The sequence below is a fragment of the Cydia fagiglandana genome, chromosome 8 (assembly GCF_963556715.1).
Source record: "Cydia fagiglandana chromosome 8, ilCydFagi1.1, whole genome shotgun sequence".
Taxonomy (NCBI): domain Eukaryota; kingdom Metazoa; phylum Arthropoda; class Insecta; order Lepidoptera; family Tortricidae; genus Cydia; species Cydia fagiglandana.
In genome coordinates this window covers 18,093,242-18,114,329 of record NC_085939.1, presented here as the reverse complement: position 1 = coordinate 18,114,329, position 21,088 = coordinate 18,093,242, and the positions used below count along the sequence as shown (strand labels likewise).

At 38.6% G+C, this 21,088-nt stretch overlaps 1 protein-coding gene across 1 annotated transcript in view; it reads right to left on the bottom strand.

The window, feature by feature from the left end:
* Positions 1-19,727, bottom strand: part of LOC134666767 (synaptotagmin-5-like) — an 87,084-nt gene extending 67,357 nt beyond the window's left edge. The window contains exons 1-2 of the mRNA XM_063524049.1: positions 19,717-19,727; positions 14,168-14,378 (exon numbers count right to left, since the gene is read on the bottom strand). Coding sequence (XP_063380119.1) covers positions 14,168-14,378; positions 19,717-19,727 — 222 coding nt within the window. The remainder of the gene's footprint in view (positions 1-14,167; positions 14,379-19,716) is intronic.
* Positions 19,728-21,088: the final 1,361 nt, after the last annotated feature.

Genomic DNA, 21,088 nt, shown 5'->3' with positions numbered 1-21,088 from the left:
ACCGCCTGGGACGGAATTAAGGAAACGCAGGGATGCCCAGCACCTGCATTACCCTCTCGGCTTCATTGTCTTATGCCACAGGAAAGGCGAGCCAATACGTGTGGAGACAGGTCAGCTGCAGGAATCTGCCGCATATTTCAGGTTGGACCCTACTCGCGCCTTACGGAAACTCCATTCCGGGTTTTATTTTGGAGTATGCTTCTCCTAGATGGATTGCAAAACAATGCTAAGAGGACCATCTCCCCTGTGATAGAATAGCTTCTTACTTCGTTTGTGGACTTAGTCGCCTCGTACGACACCCTATCCTATGTGAAGGTTGGCGCTATTCTAAAGCCGGCCACCACACGGCACCGGTAAATATAAATTAAATAATTTATCGATGATCTTACACAAACAGATGTACTTGTAGTCCCACGCATAACTCGACGTTTAAATAAATAGAAAACATCAATTACTCAGAAACAAATACTTACCTACCTACTCAATAAATATGACGAGTAAATACTCAAAAACAAACAGACAAAAGTGTACCATTTTTTTTGATAAATTCTATAATTTTGGGTTATTTCTAATCAGAAACACAAAGGATTGCCAGTTCTGTGACGTATTTTCAGGAAGGTACATTTTACGTCTTCATCGCTAGTTTCATATCACCAAATATCGCTTTCCGACAGCAAATTTATTTTTTATTTAGATATTTACTTCAGGCAACAAGGCCCATATTACAAATACCTTACAGACTAACATACATTATGTACTTTATAAACTTAAAACTAAACACTATTTAGACGACAAAACGGCGTGGCTCCGTTGTGTCGGCTGCTCTTGTGTCGGATTTGGCAGTTTGCCCCGGAACCTCCGAAAGCGAATGCAGGAGCTACTAAAAGCCGCTCTAATACAATCGAATGTATACGCTTTCATTTTAAAACGACATGCTCAAATTACGTGAAACTTGGCATGAACATTCACGTAACATATAATATTATGTTTGGTACTTACTTCGTTTATTTTAGCATTAGAAATTAGGTAAACAATCTTGATGTGTCTTTTAATTGAAAAACACATTTTAAAAATAAGTTACGGCAAATATGTAACAATTATGAATCTAATACGATCATTTATATTCTTCTGCTTTCATAAGTAATAGTTATTGATTTTTAAAAAGCGTTTTTCAATTAAAAGACATGCCAAGATCGCTTACCTTCTTTGAAGTTCTTTCTAATGCTAAAAAAAAACGAACTATAGTTTCTAGTTTTCGTTGCTAAAAATGTATATACAAAGAAAATAGAGCTAGAAATTTGATGTATAAAACTTCTATTTCTTTGTACAGTTACCTGCAATAATATGCCAAGTCTAACTACTCTTGGAAGGCCGCAAAAATATGTGACACGCTCTTATGGCTCTATAAATGAGATCGTGTCAGATATTTCTGCAGTCTTCATTGTGTAACAAATTATTGCAGGTGACTATACCTACATCTTACATTTTTAGGGTTCCGTACCCAAAGGGTAAAACGGGACCCTATTACTAAGACTTCGCTGTCCGTCCGTCCGTCCGTCTGTCACCAGGCTGTATCTCACGAACCGTGATAGCTAGACTGTTGAAATTTTCACAGATGATGTATTTCTGTTGCCGCTATAACAACAAATACTAAAAACAGAATAAAATAAAGATTTAAATGGGGCTCCCATACAACAAACGTGATTTTTGACCAAAGTTAAGCAACGTCGGGAGTGGTCAGTACTTGGATGGGTGACCGTTTTTTTTTTTGCTTTTTTTTGTTTTTTTTTGCATTATGGTACGGAACCCTTCGTGCGCGAGTCCGACTCGCACTTGCCCGGTTTTTTTCCTCTGAGGTTAAATTCAATGTCTATGTCTCCTTGACATTTTTTTGTATTCATTGTCGTTGAAATGAAAATAGGTCAGTCAGCATTTGGAAACAAAAAGGATTTCCGTTTCCGCTCCAATGAGGAAACACAAAGAAATATATTAATTATTCGAAAACATGACAATTCTGCCGAAACTTTCCTTGTGTTCCTTAGACAAAGACAACTTTAATTCTATACCTTTAGCAAAAAGAATAGATAGTATAGAGCGGTCCTGTCATAGTAAATATTGTAGTCACTGTAAATTTACTGCCATCTTAGAGGATATAACCAATGGAGACGCCATGTCTAAAATTTTCGGTACAAAATAGTCTGCCGTTTTTTGCGGGGGAGGGGCACATCAAATGTATAGGTACGTCATGTCAGATAAACGTCAGTCCATACATATGGTTGACATGTGGTTGACCATTGGCCGCCTATTTTCGACAGAGGGGAACGCCTGTTAATGGCGGCTCCATTGTTAATTACTCCGAGACTGCCATCTATCGACACACGACTATAACTCAAAATAAACACGTATAAAATTATCTAAAAAATGTATATATATGGATAAACGATTTTACTATTTTTATATCATTTTGACCCGTGTTCATTCACTGATATGTATGTGTTAAAATTGTTAAATATGAAACGGTGTCGTCACGCCATCTAGCCGAGCATAGGCCAAAGGTGTGTGCGCCATCTATCCGAGAATGACTTTTTCTTGATTTCCGAGGCACGTTTTTTTCTTAGACTTTATTCATCTTATACGAAGTTACATATATCTTTGCTTTTAGGTACTGTTCGAATAATCCCTCCTTATGATTCGGTCAAATTGTTTTTTGAAAAACAATTTATAGCCAGCTTTCAGTTTTGGGTATGTTTTACGCACACTAGTGCCCATCCCCTCCCCCTGACCCAATCCCCCTTTTAGCATGAAATATGTCCCGGTTGACGGTTTTTAAATTTTTGAGTATTAGATTTAGGAAAAAAATGTCAAGGTAAGAAATAATCCTCAATAAATTTTAAACAAAAAATATTATTATGCAACTGTATGCGACATTAGAACATAACTTGACCGAATAATTATAGCATTTATTAACTTTGTATGTCTTTCCGTTACCTCTTCATGCTGAAACAGCTGAACCGACTTAGATGAATTTTTTAATAGAGATATTTCGAAGCACGAGGAATTAGCTATTAGCTGTAGGAACTCCTTAAATAAATCAATAGCCGTGATACAGAGTACAGCATGTGTGGCTAAGCCAAGTCCTAAATTATGTACTACTTCATTAAAACTTTGCTCACCTGTGTGACTGTGTTTAAATACACGGGTGAGCAAAGTCCAAAATATTTTCTTCTTTAAAATGCGCCCTGTAAAATCGGGGTTTGTCATTTGCCTTAGTTTTTAACAAGCTTTTATTAGGTCGACCTGTATGTAACTATGTAATGGAATCAAAGGTAACTAATTTAACCATCTTCCAAGGATCGTAGCGTCATGAAAATTGGCAGCTGTATGTAGTTCGGATGACAATACAATAATATAGTACTGTCGAACTGATCTGCAGAGATGTGACTTATTTTAAATACTTGTATTTAAAATGCAAATACAAAATGCAAAATACCTATTTTGTATTTTGTATTTAAATACCTTTTGTAGAAAACTATTTTGTATTTTATTTGAAATAGTTTTTGGGACCTATTTTCTATTTTCAAAATACTAAATACTTTATAGTAGGAAGGTGTTACAATCTCTTCTGATGTTACAATCCTGGCAACTCTCTCATTCTTTTAACATGGAACTGTTGAATCTGTTTAGTAACGTCGCACATGACCACAAGCGTAGCGAGTGGTTAAAAAAGTGGAATCTTGAGTGTTGCGAGGGTTTCAAGGCAAGAGAGGAGAACAAACTTTCCTGCCCTGGTGAAACACAAACGAAACGTTTTCATCACGCTAACGAGAGGCATTATACTAGCTGTAAAACGTTACAAATTAATGCTTTAAAAGTTGGCCGTTAAAAACCATCATCCATACCTACATCCTACCGGTTAATATGAGCAAACAACTAGAAATTTGCACTTTAGATAGAGGATTGATTTCAAAGAATAAAGAGAGTCTTTTCAACTCGGAAATTCCGAGTAATACTTTTTAATTCACTACTCAGAGTACCTTTTATCGCAAAGTATTTGTATTTTTAAAAAGTATTTTGAAAATACCTATTTCGTATTTTGTATTTAAATACAAATTCAAAAAACTATTTTGTATTTTGTATTTAAATACAAATTCAAAAAACTATTTTGTATTTTGCATTTGAAATAGTATTATCAAGGAAGTATTTGTATTTTGTATTTAAATACTTTTTATAAAGTATTTTTCACATCTCTGCTGATCTGAGATGGAGACAGGAGGTGGCCATAGGAACTCTCGAGCTGTATGTAACTAACTATGTAATGGAATCTAAGGTAACTAATTTAACCATCTTCCAAGGAAAGTAGCGTCATGAAAATTGGCAGCTGTATGTAGTTCGGATGACAATACAATAATATGGTACTGTCGAACTGATCTGATGATGGAGACAGGAGGTGGCCATAGGAACTCTGTGATGAAACAACGCAACCTAATTGTGTTAGGGGTTTTTAGAATTGTCTGGATAAGTATTAGTTGTCTGTCGTAAGAAAAGTACAGTCAGCGATAAAAGCTTGTAACAAAAATGACATTTTTGCCAAAAACATATTAATACGCAAAGCTATTTCTCACCGATTTCTGTATATCAGGTCGTTGGTGTTGGTAAATTAATTAGTGTATTATACATGCTTCAAGTGCAATAAGGACGTTTTCATCTGATATTCCAACAGAAATTCTGATAACGGTCCTTTTTGCAGATGAAGCAAGCATAAGGTTAAGGACCCTTCTCGGATCGAGAACCACATATTTCTACCTACAACTTTCAATTAACATCTAGCTAGAGTAAGTATCTAGACTAGACCTAGGTCCATTATAAGTTCTAAGTGTTCTAACCGCAAGTTGGAGAAACAATATCACTCGCACGCAGCATTCAATTACTTCGTAACGTGGGGCTTCTTTGATCAGGGAGGGGTGGGGGTGGAGGGTTCTTCTGAACTCTTATCGAACACAAGACCTATTCGGATTTTTAAATCTTATACTGATATTGCCCGTAGAACCGATGGCCATTGGGGCAGAATCTGGGCAGAAGGTTCTCGAGTCGACCACGTACCGGAATGCGCAGCGTGGGAATCCCCACATGGTGGACTGACGACTTGGCCCCTATTTCACCAACGTGACAGGTGCGATAATTCGACAAGTCTCATTGTTGCTGACGTCACAGGCATCCATGGGCTACGGTTATCGCTTACCATCGGGCGGGCCGTATTCCTGTTTGTCACCATCATTGTATTATTTAAAAAAAACTTTATTATATCGACAAAAAACAGGTATTTCTCTTGTGGTGCTTATGATGATAAAGATGACAATTGTCACAAGATTTCAAAGAACTTTCGGTAATTCTTGACAGCAAATGAGTTCTGTGTCGGAATTTCGTGACAATTGTCGTATTTCTTGTGACAATTGTCATTAGCTTGCGCAAAATAAGTAGGTAGGTACTTATTAACTGGCGATATAGTGGAGTTTTTATTAAATTAACATTTTGGTGGCAAACAACCACACCGCCCGTCTGATGGTAAGCGGTTACCGTAGCCTATGGAGGCCTGTGACGTCAGTAACAGTGATTTCGACAAATGTCGCACCTGTCACGTTGGTGAAATAGGGCCCTGGTAAAGGTCGCGGGAGTCCGCTGGATGCGGGTGGCGCAAGACCGGTCATTGTGGCACTCTTTGGGGGAGGCCTATGTCCAGCAGTGGACGTCCTCTGGCTGATACAATGTTACTGTATTTGTTGTTGATATTATAAGGACGATTTTAAGAATTTACATAGTGAAGTATGTTTGTTCTTATTTTGACATAACTTGCACAACACAAGCAACACAATTACGAAATTGTATTACTTGCGAGTAATGCATTGTCAGACAATGACAGACAATTAATTAAAGTATAAATTTTAGGTAATTTATGCGTCTCGCACTAATAATGGTAGCCTAAGCAAATTAGAAAAATCTGCGGAATTAATTCGTGTAGTTTTGAAAATTGGTACAGGTATACCTTGTGGTGTCCAGATAAACATACTAAAAGTCCTAGAGGGTAGGGGGTGTGCTGGGGGTGTAGAGGGGGGTTGAAGGTACTTGTTTTCATATTTTTGCTCATATCTCGAATATCTGTACGAATAGCATTATAATTACTTAAGACAAAAGTTTTAACATAAAATTTACTACAAATTTGGTTATGTTTATTTTTACTCTGCGATCAATACTTTAGGGGCTACAGGCTGTTAAAGTTAAATAAGTAATTAAAAATAGACGGTTTAAGAAAACGTCGTTTTTTTGTAATTGTTCATCACAAATAAAAAAATTTGCTTAGAGTAAGCAAGCTAAGCAACCTGCTGATAAAATATAAAAAAAATAGGCCATATGCATGTCGGGTCATGCTCAGTGTAGGGTTCCGTAGTTACCCGTCTGTCAAAATAGACTATTTGCCATAACTCAAAAACAGCTGTACCGATTAGGTTCGCTATATTTTTCCTTGAAAGTATTTACTATGTTATGTTTTCACGATTTTTATCATATTTTTTGGACCCATGGTTCAAAAGTTAGGGGAACTAAGGGGTAAATCACAACTTTTTTTCTTTCAGATCGATTATTTCCGAAAATATTAAGTTGATCAAAAAATGGTTCTTGAAGACCCTTATTCGTTTTAAAAGACCTATCCAACGACACCCCACACTATAGGGTGGAAGCGAAAAAAAATTTCATCCCCACTTTAATGTAGGGCAACCACCATAAAAAATTTTTTTTCTAGTTTTCATGTTTACATTTGATACGAATATATAAATCAGTTACGCTGACAAAGTTGTAAAATATAAATTAGAAAAAATATTTTTTTAGGGTGGCTGCCGTACATTAAAAAGGGGATGAAATTTTTTTTCGCTTCCACCCTATAGTGTGGGGTGTCGTTGGATAGGTCTTTTAAAACGAATACGGGTCTTCGAGAACCATTTTTTGATCTGCTTAATATTTTCGGAAATAATCGATCTGAAAGAAAAGAAGTTGTGTTTTCCACTTTAGTTCCCCTAACATTTGAACCATGGGTCCAAAAAATATGAAAAAAATCGTGAAAGTAAAGCTTAATAAAGACTTTCAAAGAAAAATATAGCGAACCTAATCGATTAAGCAGTTCTTGAGTTTTTGCAAATAGTCTATTTTGACGGACGGGTAACTATGGAACCCTACACTGAGCATGACCCGACATGCTCTTGGCCGGTTTTTTTATATTTTATCAGCAGGTCATTTAGCTTGCTTATTCTTAATTAAAATTTTTATTTATGATGAACAATTATGAAAATACGACGTTTTTTTAAACCGTCTATTTTTTATCTCTTATTTAACTTTACGATTTTTATCATATTTTTTGGACCCATGGTTCAAAAGTTAGGGGAACTAAGGGGTAAATCACAACTTTTTTGCTTTCAGATCGATTATTTCCGAAAATATTAAGTTGATCAAAAAATGGTTCTTGAAGACCCTTATTCGTTTTAAAAGACCTATCCAACGACACCCCACACTATAGGGTGGAAGGGAAAAAAAATTTCATCCCCACTTTAATGTAGGGCAACCACCATAAAAAAATTTTTTTCTAGTTTTCATGTTTACATTTGATACGAATATATAAATCAGTTACGCTGACAAAGTTGTAAAATATAAATTAGAAAAAATATTTTTTTAGGGTGGCTGCCGTACATTAAAAAGGGGATGAAATTTTTTTTCGCTTCCACCCTATAGTGTGGGGTGTCGTTGGATAGGTCTTTTAAAACGAATACGGGTCTTCGAGAACCATTTTTTGATCTGCTTAATATTTTCGGAAATAATCGATCTGAAAGAAAAGAAGTTGTGTTTTCCACTTTAGTTCCCCTAACATTTGAACCATGGGTCCAAAAAATATGAAAAAAATCGTGAAAGTAAAGCTTAATAAAGACTTTCAAAGAAAAATATAGCGAACCTAATCGATTAAGCAGTTCTTGAGTTTTTGCAAATAGTCTATTTTGACGGACGGGTAACTATGGAACCCTACACTAAGCATGACCCGACATGCTCTTGGCCGGTTTTTTATATTTTATCAGCAGGTCATTTAGCTTGCTTATTCTTAATTAAAATTTTTATTTATGATGAACAATTATGAAAATACGACGTTTTTTTAAACCGTCTATTTTTTATCTCTTATTTAACTTTACGATTTTTATCATATTTTTTGGACCCATGGTTCAAAAGTTAGGGGAACTAAGGGGTAAATCACAACTTTTTTTCTTTCAGATCGATTATTTCCGAAAATATTAAGTTGATCAAAAAATTGTTCTTGAAGACCCTTATTCGTTTTAAAAGACCTATCCAACGACACCCCACACTATAGGGTGGAAGCGAAAAAAAATTTCATCCCCACTTTAATGTAGGGCAACCACCATAAAAAAATTTTTTTCTAGTTTTCATGTTTACATTTGATACGAATATATAAATCAGTTACGCTGACAAAGTTGTAAAATATAAATTAGAAAAAATATTTTTTTAGGGTGGCTGCCGTACATTAAAAAGGATATGAAATTTTTTTTCGCTTCCACCCTATAGTGTGGGGTGTCGTTGGATAGGTCTTTTAAAACGAATACGGGTCTTCGAGAACCATTTTTTGATCTGCTTAATATTTTCGGAAATAATCGATCTGAAAGAAAAGAAGTTGTGTTTTCCACTTTAGTTCCCCTAACATTTGAACCATGGGTCCAAAAAATATGAAAAAAATCGTGAAAGTAAAGCTTAATAAAGACTTTCAAAGAAAAATATAGCGAACCTAATCGATTAAGCAGTTCTTGAGTTTTTGCAAATAGTCTATTTTGACGGACGGGTAACTATGGAACCCTACACTGAGCATGACCCGACATGCTCTTGGCCGGTTTTTTTATATTTTATCAGCAGGTCATTTAGCTTGCTTATTCTTAATTAAAATTTTTATTTATGATGAACAATTATGAAAATACGACGTTTTTTTAAACCGTCTATTTTTTATCTCTTATTTAACTTTAACAGCCTGTAGCTCCTAAAGTATTGATCGCAGAGTAAAAATAAACATAACCAAATTTGTAGTAAATTTTATGTTAAAACTTTTGTCCGAAGTAATTATAATGCAATTCGTACACATTTTCGAGATATGAGCAAAAATATGAAAAAAGGTACCTTCAACCCCCCTCTACACCCCCAGCACACCCCCTACCCTCGAGGACTTTTAGTATGTTTATCTAGACACCACAAGGTATGCCTGTACCAATTTTCAAAACTACACGAATTATTTCCGCAGCTTGCCCAAATTCGGCTTAATTTGACGTGGCTATGGGAGAAATGCATCACACACCACGCGCACACTTGTGGTAGGGGCTCTTGCAAAGTTGCGCTAAGTCTGCAATGATTTTGATAGCACACGCAGTGCAAGTGTTATTTTAAATGTCAAACTTCTATGTATTAATAACACTTGCACTGCGTGTGCTATCAAAATCGTTGCATACTTCTTGGTCAAATTCTAAACAGTTTTTTTTACAATTTCGGTGATCAGAAAATACATAGCTGATTTGGTTATGGTCACTCTCGCACCAACTGTTTAGGGGCGAGCGAAAATATATATGAAAAAAGGTAATTTTTCAATTCAAATTATTATAATATTTTTAAAATCTAAATACGCCTCCTGCGTAATATAAGTTAATTTCCCGACGGTATCAATTTACACACACGTCATACCACACGACGTGACAGGTATTCAATACAGATTCCGACTAGCTTTTGAATACAATATTCCAAACACAAGTTATAACATGGAGTCAGTCTATACAAAGTGCTTTGTACGTCATGCGTAAAGAAAGGACGCTTAGAACGAGGAATTTAGTACATTGACCCTTACTTACTGCTGTGGCGCAACGACCCGAAGCAGGCGTGGCTCACTCCGCGATTTCGTCGCTTTTCTACAGGTAAAAGTACATCCGTTCCACACCAATTTTGATGGCTAGCCATAAGCCGCGCGTGGCGCTGTCGCCACCTAGCGGCCATACCTGTCCTGATCGTAACAGTTCGCACGCGTACGCAACGCGTTTTGTTAGAGAGAGTCTTCTGTACCTAGTACATACTATTATTTATTCTGTGCCCGAAGTGGATCTTGGCCTCCGACACCAAAGACCGCCATGGTCATGCTACTCTATCCAGTCGACGTCGCCGAGTTCGCTAAGGTCTTTCTGCACTTCATCTCTCCAGCGGTACCTAGGGTGTCCAGACGGTCTTTGGCCTCTTGGTATTCTAGAGTACGCCCTTCAGACTGCGCGATCTTCCCCCATCCGGACTACGTGCCCGAGCCATCGGAGTCTGGCGGCTTTCGTTTCTCCAATGATGTTCGGCTTGGACACCAGATCTTCTATCTCCTAGTCCTTGTGGAGTCTCCAGGTTTCGTCCTCTCGATGTGTGTACATTGACCCGCCGCAGGTGACCCTTGTTCCCATCTCTATCGCACGCGCAATTTTATAGTGCTGTCGCGCTCGTACAGTGGCATTGACCGCCGATATCTTGGGCGCGACAGCAATATATGTAATTACACGCGTGCGATAGAGATATGTAGACGCGGGTTAATGTACCTACTTAATTCCTCGTGATAAGCGTCCTTTCTTTAACAACTTACACTCACGCCGTATCACGTGACGTGACAGGTATTCAATACTGATTTAGAAAAGCTATTCAGAACTAAACACAATAAACCGAACGCAAGTTATAATATGGACTCGTATTTAATGACACAAACGGGTCTACCGCGATATACCTACCAGTGGCGGCGCGTCAAACATATCTATAGGCAAGCCGGGGCTAATTTGGCTTACATATTTAATTTACAACTCTGCTCAAACGTCCAAAAACAGGCAAGCCGGTAGGAATCGGCTTTTATGGACGCGCCGCCACTGATACCTACTCGTAATTTCATTGTTTTCACTTTAAATTGCGACGTGTCAGCTGAGTTGCACCAGTGTGTGGTCACGGAACGACTGACATCCCAGCAAATGTGTAGTTGTGGAGTTTATAAAAATGTTGTTACAATTTGACACTGGGTTAACGGTTTAACCGGTTAACCCCGGATTAGTGAGATGGTGCAAGTGGCCCAAAAGGACCATTTTTAACGACGCTGAAATTACTTTTCTTCATTTCTAATATTGTGTAGGTACTTTTTACGAATATAAATACATTTAAGCTGGATTTTTAACAGTTACTTAAGCCAGCGAAATAAATTGCAAGCTCATTATGACGCTACTTTGCAAACTTTAAAGTTTTAATGAGACCCTTAACCTTGGCGAACGTTGCAACACTGTTGATGCACTGAAATATGTATTTTCATCACACCAGCTCGAAAATTCTCTTTTATTCTTCAAAATCTGAGGAGAAAGTTGCATTTTATCATCATGACAAAGTAATTAGATGTAAATTTTGAGTTGTTGGCTTATAAATATTGGCTTATGGAATTGACTTTTAGTGATTATTTTAAATGATATACAATTTAATAGCGTTTATTTAAATTTGATATCAGCCTGTCAGTTAAACGCAAACTCCGAACAACTGACAGGCTGATGCCTGATATCGCCCGGCAAACTGGTAATCTGTAGGCTCCTTTACAGTTATGTATAGGTATTATTACGTTGTATTTCTTCATTTAAAAGATGATAATTAGAGAATACCATGTAAGTAACGACTCAAAATCATAACCCAGCTTTTGCTTTATCGTAGTCGGATAAAAAGCGAAGCAGAAAAAAACATGTGTCCTCAAAATTGTGTCATGGCGCACGCTGAATAGATTTACAAATCAGGGTAATTGTCAATTTTTCACTTCGGTCGGCGTGTCTCACTCCGCGCGATTTCGTCGCTTTGCTACAGGTAGCTAAAAGTACATCCGTTCGACCCCAATTTTGGGGTTTGGCATAAGACGCGCGTGGCGCTGTCGCCACCTAGCGGCCATATCTGTGCTGATCGTAACAGACGCGTTTTGTTAGAGAGTGAGTCTTCTGTAACTAGTACTATTATTATTCTGTGCTTCGGTAAAAGAAATCAATATAAATTTTCTATAAGAAGGTTTGAAATAGGCACGAATGCGAAATCCTTTGGTAAATATTACTGCCATATTGTACAGTGGGACATAAAATGAGTAGTAGATGTTCAATAAAATGGAACTAAAAAAAATCTATACTAAATTGTTGCCATGTTTAACCATTTTACGTCAAAAATGTGACAGTTACGTAGGAAGTGGCGCCCTCATTTATTTTCTACAATTTTTTGTCGGACTGTAGCTGATTTTATTTTTCTTATTTCATTAGTTGCAAAACTAAGATGTATAGACGGACAACATGTCTTTTCCACTGAGGCTGCCGCTCCGATGTTTGGTGGTACGCAATATTATGCAAGTTTATCGTAAAGAGAGTTGTAGATGGCGACTCGTGGTAAAGGTACAGAATAGACTCAAAGATAATCAGTGACGCAAACCGCCAATTGTGTGGGCGGACCTACTGGATCAAACATAATTTGCTTCTTTTGTGCGTTATGTTGATAGAAACAAAGATAAAAGACATTTTTCCGCTTGAGACGCGTGTACACGTGGTCTCTTAGGGCATTTAGTAACTGGAGACGCCTTGGCTGTCATTTTCTGTACAAAACAGTCTGCCGATGTTTGCGGGGGAGGGGACGTCTAATGTATTGCTATTTCTACATGATTTGTACGTAACGTACCACAATAGCCATGTCAGTCCATACAAAAGTTTGCACAATTGTGCAGTTTTCGGCAGAGGGGTACCTAAGCTCTTAAAGGCGACTAAACCCCTAGTGTATATTCAGAACCCCCTGTGTAAATTCAGAACCCCTTGTATAAATTCAGAACCCCTCGTGTAAATTTCATTCGATAGCGTGACGAGTGATATATGATGGTATTTTACCGCACTTCACTAGTGCATTAGAGCACATATTATACGATATATGTACGAATAGATATTCCTTTCCTATTTTTCACACTTGTGTCGTAACATTATAAAACAACAGAATTAGCCAAAACTAATACTCTTCTTTAACCCTTAAAAACCCGTTATTAGATGAAAACAAATTCATTAGAGCAGAAAATCGATGAAGGCCCTTGACAAAATTATCCTTCGAATTCTGCTAAAAACATCTTTATTAGCGTTGTTACCATTATTTTATACCATTATAGATAATCCTTATTTTATAATTTTATATTATGGTGGTGCATGGTTTGGTCAAACACATTTCAAAAAAAGGTCACTTCTGTAGGCAACCATCAAAATTTAACGCTTGACACACTTGGCTGGCCAAAGTACAGTCGCCATCAGAGATATCGGAGCGGCCAAGGTGCTCACAAATATCTGAGCACGCCTCTATTGTCAAGGCGTTAGAGTGCGTGTTCAGATATTTTTGAGCACCACGGCAGCTCCGATATATCTGATGGCGACTGTACCATCACGCTTCGCGATTGTTGCGCCATTCAGGGTCCTAGCTAAATTGGTTGTTCAATACTTAATACTCTATAGAATTTCCAATTAGCAAGAACCCTAAATGACGTAACTATCCCGTGCGGGGACTGTACATATCTAGCTTTAATATCTACATAGTGTCATAGACCTTCAATATCTTGCCCTTCATCTATAATAATAAAAAATAAGAAAAGCTCACATTTTGCCCCACGTCCATCTGCGCCAGCAGTGGCTTCCTCTTCCGCGGCTTCCTCCACAACAATATGAAAGCAGCAACGACCAGCACCGATCCAGCACCAACCACGGCGCCGCCCAGCGCGCTCCATGCGTTACCGTGAAACTCCATTATTTACTCTGACAAGCCAGTTTCACTAGATAAAGGCGATAGATTAGAAAAATGTAGGCGCGAAGGATCGCGGTCATCCATATAAATTTTGAATTTCATGCTTTTTTCTACTGACGAAGCTTGTTTACCAAAGTACTCAATGTCTTTTTCTCCTTTTCCTTATTCTCGGAAAATCGCGGGGCACTTTTGGATGAGACTAGCCCAGGACCGGGATAAGTGGCGTACATGAAGAGAGGCCTATGCTCAGCAGTGGGCGACGGCTAGAATGATGATGATGTAAAAAAAAACAACTCACGTTTTGCCCGACATCCATCGGTGCCAGCAGCGGTGGCTCCCTCTTCCGCGGCTTCCTCCACAGCAGTATGAAAGCAGCAACGACCAGCACCGATCCAGCACCGACCACGGCGCCGCCCAGCGCGCTCCATGCATTACCGTGAAACTCCATTATTTCTCGACCTTCAATTTCTTGGAGATTTTTGAGAATATTCTCCGCTGAGTTTTCCAAGCTAAAACCAAAGAGAGAAACAGTTTTAATTACGGAAATTCTTGATAATGCTTTATGTAGATTTGTCTGAATTTATTTCTTTATTTTAGCTTTAAACTGGGAGATTTTTTTGGATCTCTGCTGAGCTCTCCAACCTAAAAGAAAAAGAGATTCCATATTTAGGTTTTATTTCATGAATTAAAAGTTAATTTATTGTTTTGTTTTCTTATCTGACTCTAATACCGATCCAACTTTCCCAAACTCCCCCTTCGAGTTAACCATGGACGCCCCGCTGTTATCAGCGAGATACGGATATAGCATCGATCGGAGCGCGAATGAAAGTAATGTAATATGGCACTCGCTTTTGGCGTTCCATATGGTTTGAGGTTATAGTAAGTACATATAGGTGCATATATAATATAACTTACTCAAATAAGTTAATGGCAAAAATATCATTTTTGGTACAAGCTTTTATCGCTGACTGTACTTTTCTTACGACAGACAACTAATACCTACTCTTCGAGACAATTCGAAAACCCCTAACACAATTAGGTTGCGTTGTTTCATCACAGAGTTCCTATGGCCACCTCCTGTCTCCATCATCAGATCAGCTCGATGGCACCGTAATATTGCATTGTCATCCGATTTATACATGCATGCAAAATTTCAGCTCAATCGAAAACCGGGAAGTGGATAAAATTTAACTTGGCAGATTTGATTACAGACCGACAACGGGACAGGTGAAAGTAAATAAAAGCTTGTAAAATATGTTCCATATATAGTTCTTGATTCGCTGATATAAGAGCTATTTTTGAGTAGGAATGTGCACCCATATTTTTACGCTTGACCGTAGGTAGATTATGGTACAAGTGTCCTACGTTGGTCATTCATTACACTCGAAGGCTCCTCTTCACGTTGGGCCAACGCCAACGCCAACGAGGGGCATTTATGCGTTAGAGGGAGCAAGTGATATTGCTATCTCATTCTACCGCATGACTGCGTCCCTCGTTGGCGTTGGCGTTGGCCCAACGTGAAGAGGAGCCTCGAGCCGATAGTGAGTGTGCGAGCTGAAAGCGAGCGCGCAATAATAAAGCGGTTTGTGTAAAGCCCCCTCCAGACTATGCGCGTGAATCGCGGGCGAAGCCGCGAACGCGAGTGTGGAGTCGATTTCGCTGTCTGCGAAAATCGACTCCACATTCGCGTTCGCGGCTTCGCCCGCGATTCACGCGCATAGTCTGGAGGGGGCTTAACGACCAAAGCATAAAAAAATAAACAGAACTAAATATATTAATCAAATTTTAATTTTTGAAACAGTAAAAGAACATATAAAAATAAGTGTCAACATATACCCATACCTAGGTAATTATGTGCGTGTGATAGACATGGGATCATTCGGGTCAATGTACTAAATTATTCGTGCTTGGCGTCCTTACTTTACCTTCAAAGTGTAATCGAGTAAGATGACGCTTAATAACCCTTTAGATTATGCAAATATGTACAACGGGGAGGCAAGTCACGCGAACATAGACATAGACAATAGTCCACTGTTGTATAATTTTTTATAGCCTTTCATTCCAGTAATTGAAGAACAGCCACCATAAACATCTACAAATATCATTTGGTACAACCAAAACTCAACTCTAAACTCAGGGTGGTTCGGTTTGCTTTGGTTGTCACCAAACTGTGGATTGCTAATGTGAAATTTTGACATTGTACGTATTCGAGAACTTATGATTTTTCCCATCGCCGATCCCCATCTCCGATCGGACGTCCCAGCCGGCCTAGCCAAGGTTACAATCGCTATCGCTTCGACAACGAAAAGCTTTATGTCTCTCTATCACTCTTCCATATTAGTGCAACAGTGACAGTTGCGTTTCGATCGCTACGGAGCGAAAGCGATTGGCATCTTGGCTACGCGGTCAGGTATCGCTGGGGCGATGCGGTTGAAGCGGACTTGCGCGATCTCCATGACGATAACTGGCGGGAGATGGCACAGGGCTATAACCGTGAAAATCGAATTTCGCAAATTGCGGGCATTTTTCTCTGTCTGTAATTTATGAATTTCGGTTTTCGCGGTAGCCCCTCAGGGCGCCGATTTTTGAAATTCGACCACTCGATTTCGTGTATTTCGTTAAATGATATCTCCACTACTAGGCGTTTAAATTCTACTAATAGAATTGAAATCGAGTGGTCAATACCACTAGATTCCGAATTTCGATCGTTCGTATTTCAAAAATTAGCATTTCGCCGTTTTCCACCGATTTTTGAGTGACGAAATCGAGTGGTAGAATTTCAAAAACGCCCCCCCCCCCCCCCTCTCGAGACAACTGGCGTGTTACTCGTGTCGGAGGCCAAGACTCATTTTGGGTCGCTGCGCCATTAAGTACTTAAGCATGATTTTTCCCATATCAACGGGAGATCAACACGATACGTCAAACGTCGCTTGTCAATTATAGGGGTCAAGTACCCATTGAACATTGGTTAATCGTTAATCATAATAACACGGCACGTTTGTAGGTAGGGTTGCCACCTTTTTTTTACAGAAAAATAGTATTTTTGTCAAAATATTGACAAAAAATATAGTAGGTATTATGAGCCAACTTAAGAATTTAAGGTAGTTTCCCTACTACCTTAAATTCTTAAGTTGGCTCATGTTACCTAGGTACTTAAAGGAGACATTCCTTTATTTTTAAAAAGAAACAAAACTGCATTCCAGGGTTTTTCTTTTTTTCTACAATTCGGCTTGTCTAAAAAATCTTGAGTACTAAATATTAGATTTTATGGACATTTTGTACGACAGACGAGTGTAAGACCTAATGATTCTTGGAGAAATGTTATCAATAACATTAACTGTATCGACTAATAGAATAAATAGCGAGTGTTTATTTTTTTGGAATATTTAGTCGGTTCGAGTCCCGGGCGAGGTAAGCGAGTTTTAGAAAATCTTGGAATGCAGTTTTGTTTCTTTTTAAAAATAAAGGAATGTCTCCTTTAAGTAAAATGAGCCAACTTAAGGATTTAAGGTAGTTTCCCTCCAGGGCCCGACTTATTTTTCCACACTATATATCGCAGACTATTCGCAGTACGGGGCAACCCTATTTGTAGGGCGGGCGGCGCTCGCCTGGCAGGCTGTTATCTTGTTTACGAGATAAGAGATATCTAGTACGAGATAAACTCATGTAGGCTTGCCTTAACCATAGTTACAATACGACGAATTGTTGACGTAAATCCAATCCAATTGTACTTTGGAATAAAAAGTAGAAAAATATTAAGACAAATGGTCTATAATTCTTTGAAACATTATGGTATAAAAATTTACACGTTTGCTGTATGGGAGCCTCACTTAAATATTTATTATATTCTGTTTTTAGTCTTTGTTGTTATAGCGGCAACAGAAATACATCTGTGAAAATTTCAACTGTCTATCACGGTTCATGAGATACAGCCTGGTGACAGACAGACAGATAGACAGATGGACGGACAGCGGAGTCCTCAGGGCCGTCTTAGACTATACAGGGGCCCCTGGGCATATAAGAATTTGGGGCCCTTTTAGAAAGTAAAGAAAGCGAATTAAACTAACATTTTTCTAATACGATCTTCTATTTATTATGGTTAATCAAAGATACAGTTACTGCAGTCTGTCCTTCGAGGCCCCCTGAAGATGGGGGCCCTGGGCCCCTTGTGCCCTTATGGTAAAGACGGTACTGGGAGTCTTAGTTATAGTGTCCCGTTTTTATCCTTTGTGTCCGGGACCCTACTAATGAACTGTCATAGGGACCATCATTTTTCGCGAGAGGTACCTATACCGAGGGGGCCCGATTCGGATTTTGAAATAGACATCTATTAGATATCTTTTAGACATCACCAAGATACGATAACGATATGTTTAAGATCTAACCTGTCAAATTTGACATTTGCGCGATTCTGGAGATACTCTTGAACGATTTCCTCAGGATATGACTTACAGATCCAATTCACATCTAATAGATATCTTACTCTATCTAACGTAAAACGGCGCGATTCGAACTTTAAGATATCGCGCCGTTAGACATTCACTAGATATGAAATAGTAAAGATATGTGACGTTCCACGGCAAAAGGTACCTTATGGTGGCTGGCGCTTACGCTTATTATTAACGCCGCTCCAATATTCAGTCGGGGCAATGGTACCTTTTGCCGTGGAACGTCACATATCTTTAATATTTCTTATCTAGTGCATCTCGCCGAAAGTGACATTGGTTGCCCAAATTGCGCTGCAAAAGAGAACTAGTTGAGGACTAGTTGATATCTAAACTATAACGTATCTAGAATGGATCTAGTACGTGTCGTCTCTTGTGAATATCTTGAAGTTCGAATATGGCGGTAGTGTCCTAAGTACCTACTCACCCATTGGTCATTGGTCACTCGGCAGTCAAAACTCGACACAGTATTAGACACGACACGGTTGTAGGGCGGGCGGCGCGCGACTGGCGGGCGGCGTTATCTGAGTTGTTTACGTATTATCTAGCTGTAGGTACAGTCACCTGCAATAATATGTTACATAACGGAGGCCGCAAAAATATATGACACGATCTTAGAGTCGGACCAAAAAAAGTCCAGCGGATTTGATAGCCCACGCAGTGCAAGTGTCATTTATACGTCATAATTTCATAGAAGTTTGTCGTTTAAAATAACACTTTCACTGCGTGGGCTATCAAATCCGCTGCAGACTATTCTTGGTCTGACTCTACATATTTGTAGGGCCATAACATAAGAGCGAGTCACATATTTTTGCGGCATTCGACGAGTAACATATTATTGCAGGTGGTTGTGCGAGTGTTGCAATATACGGCTCGATTCGGAAAATAAATTAGATCTCTACTAGACCTCAACAAGTTTCGATATGGATAATTTAAAGATATTTGTAAGATAGATATGTCAAATTTGACGTTTCCGCGATTCTGGAGGTCCTCTTGAACGATTTCGACAAGTTATGACTTAGATATCCAAGTCACATATAGTCGATATCTAATGTAAATCTAGTTGATCTATATATCGTCTTGCCACTTTCACAGTATAAACTACTCTTACAATATGAAAAATTGTTAACGAATATTTTTTTTGGCACGATACAACAAAATTTAGTATTTAGTAAAACACTTTTAGATAGGTAGGTACCTACATTTTCTCTTTTGTTAAATTTGACCTCTTCTATTCCCTTTTAAGGACTCTTTAAGTTAGACACTTAGTTTCAACGACACTAAACAAAGTTGTTGTTTTCTTTTCAGTTAGGTTCAAAATTAATTAACAGAATAAAAAAATGGTCATAAAAAAATATAGACCGCACAAGCGTAGTCTAAATTACATAAATTACGTACTCACCTATTGGTCATTGGCGTAATCGTCACAACTCGACACAGTTTCAATACTCGACACGATTTACGACACGACAAGATTGGGGGGCGGGCGGCGCTCGACTGGCGGGCGGCGTTATCTTAGTTGTTTACGTGATATCTAGCTGTAGGTACGAGTGTAGCAATATACTGCCGTATTCGAACTTCAAGATATTCACAAGAGACGACACGTTCTAGATCCATTCTAGATACGTTATAGTTTAGATATCAACTAGTTCTCTTTTGCAGTGCAATTTGGGCAACTAATGTTACTTTTACGTTAGATATAGTAAGAGATCTATTAGATGTGAATTAGATCTCTAAGTCATATCCTGTGGAAATCGTTCAAGAGTATCTCCAGAATCGCGCAAATGTCAAATTTGACAGGTTTGATCTTAAACATATCGTTATCGTATCTTGGTGATATCTAATAGATGTCTATTTCATAATCCGAATCGGGCCCATAATGTCGGCTTCACTACCTACTAAGAGAAGCTAACGAAAAATTTTGTTTATGTGAATATCTTTTGAAAAAAATTATGTAAATTTAAACCCCTAAACGTCACTTGCACTGTCATTCCAGTGTCAAATTGTAATGGTTACCATGGTAACTCCAGGTTTAACCGGTTAACCCCGGGTTAGTGGGATGGCACCATCCCACTAGCCTAGTGGCGCTAAGAGATGTAAAAATGTCCCTAATCTTCAATAGGATAGGACACGACGGGGGTAGGGGCACCCGTATCAAATTCTCGAGTAAGGTGTATGCATCTTTGAAAGGCGCCTTTGACATACACTAAAGGACGATCGATACCTACTTGCACCTTACCAAACCAAGAAGACAGATGGTACCACCGCCTGGGCCACTGGAGTGCTTGGTCACTTTTTCTATATAGGAGTGATATAGTGTGTAATTAAACGCAGGACGTTTAATTCTTTTAGGCCAACTTTCGCCATTTAGAATGACCAAAAAATTAACCCACAGAAAAAATCTATCTAACTACCGAAACTGCTCACAAAATTTCTCTGAAAAGTGATCTGTACGGCTACCATCAGTTTGGCATTGACATAAACGCTATCGTGAACGTAACTTACTTTCTATATATCTCTTTCGGACTAATATGTAAGTACGAGCCAGATGCATAGAAAGTAAATTACGTTCACGATAGCGTTTATGTCAATGCCAAACTGATGGTAGCCGTACTGAAGAGAACATCCGGACATACGGCAGTATTTTTGCCCAAGTTTTACTTTCGCTCACGCTCGGAATACGAGGGGGATAAGGCAAGTGAACAAAGAGACAAAGAACAGGCAGGCGATGTAAAGGCTGCGTAAAGGCAAAGAGAATAGATAGTATAGAGGGC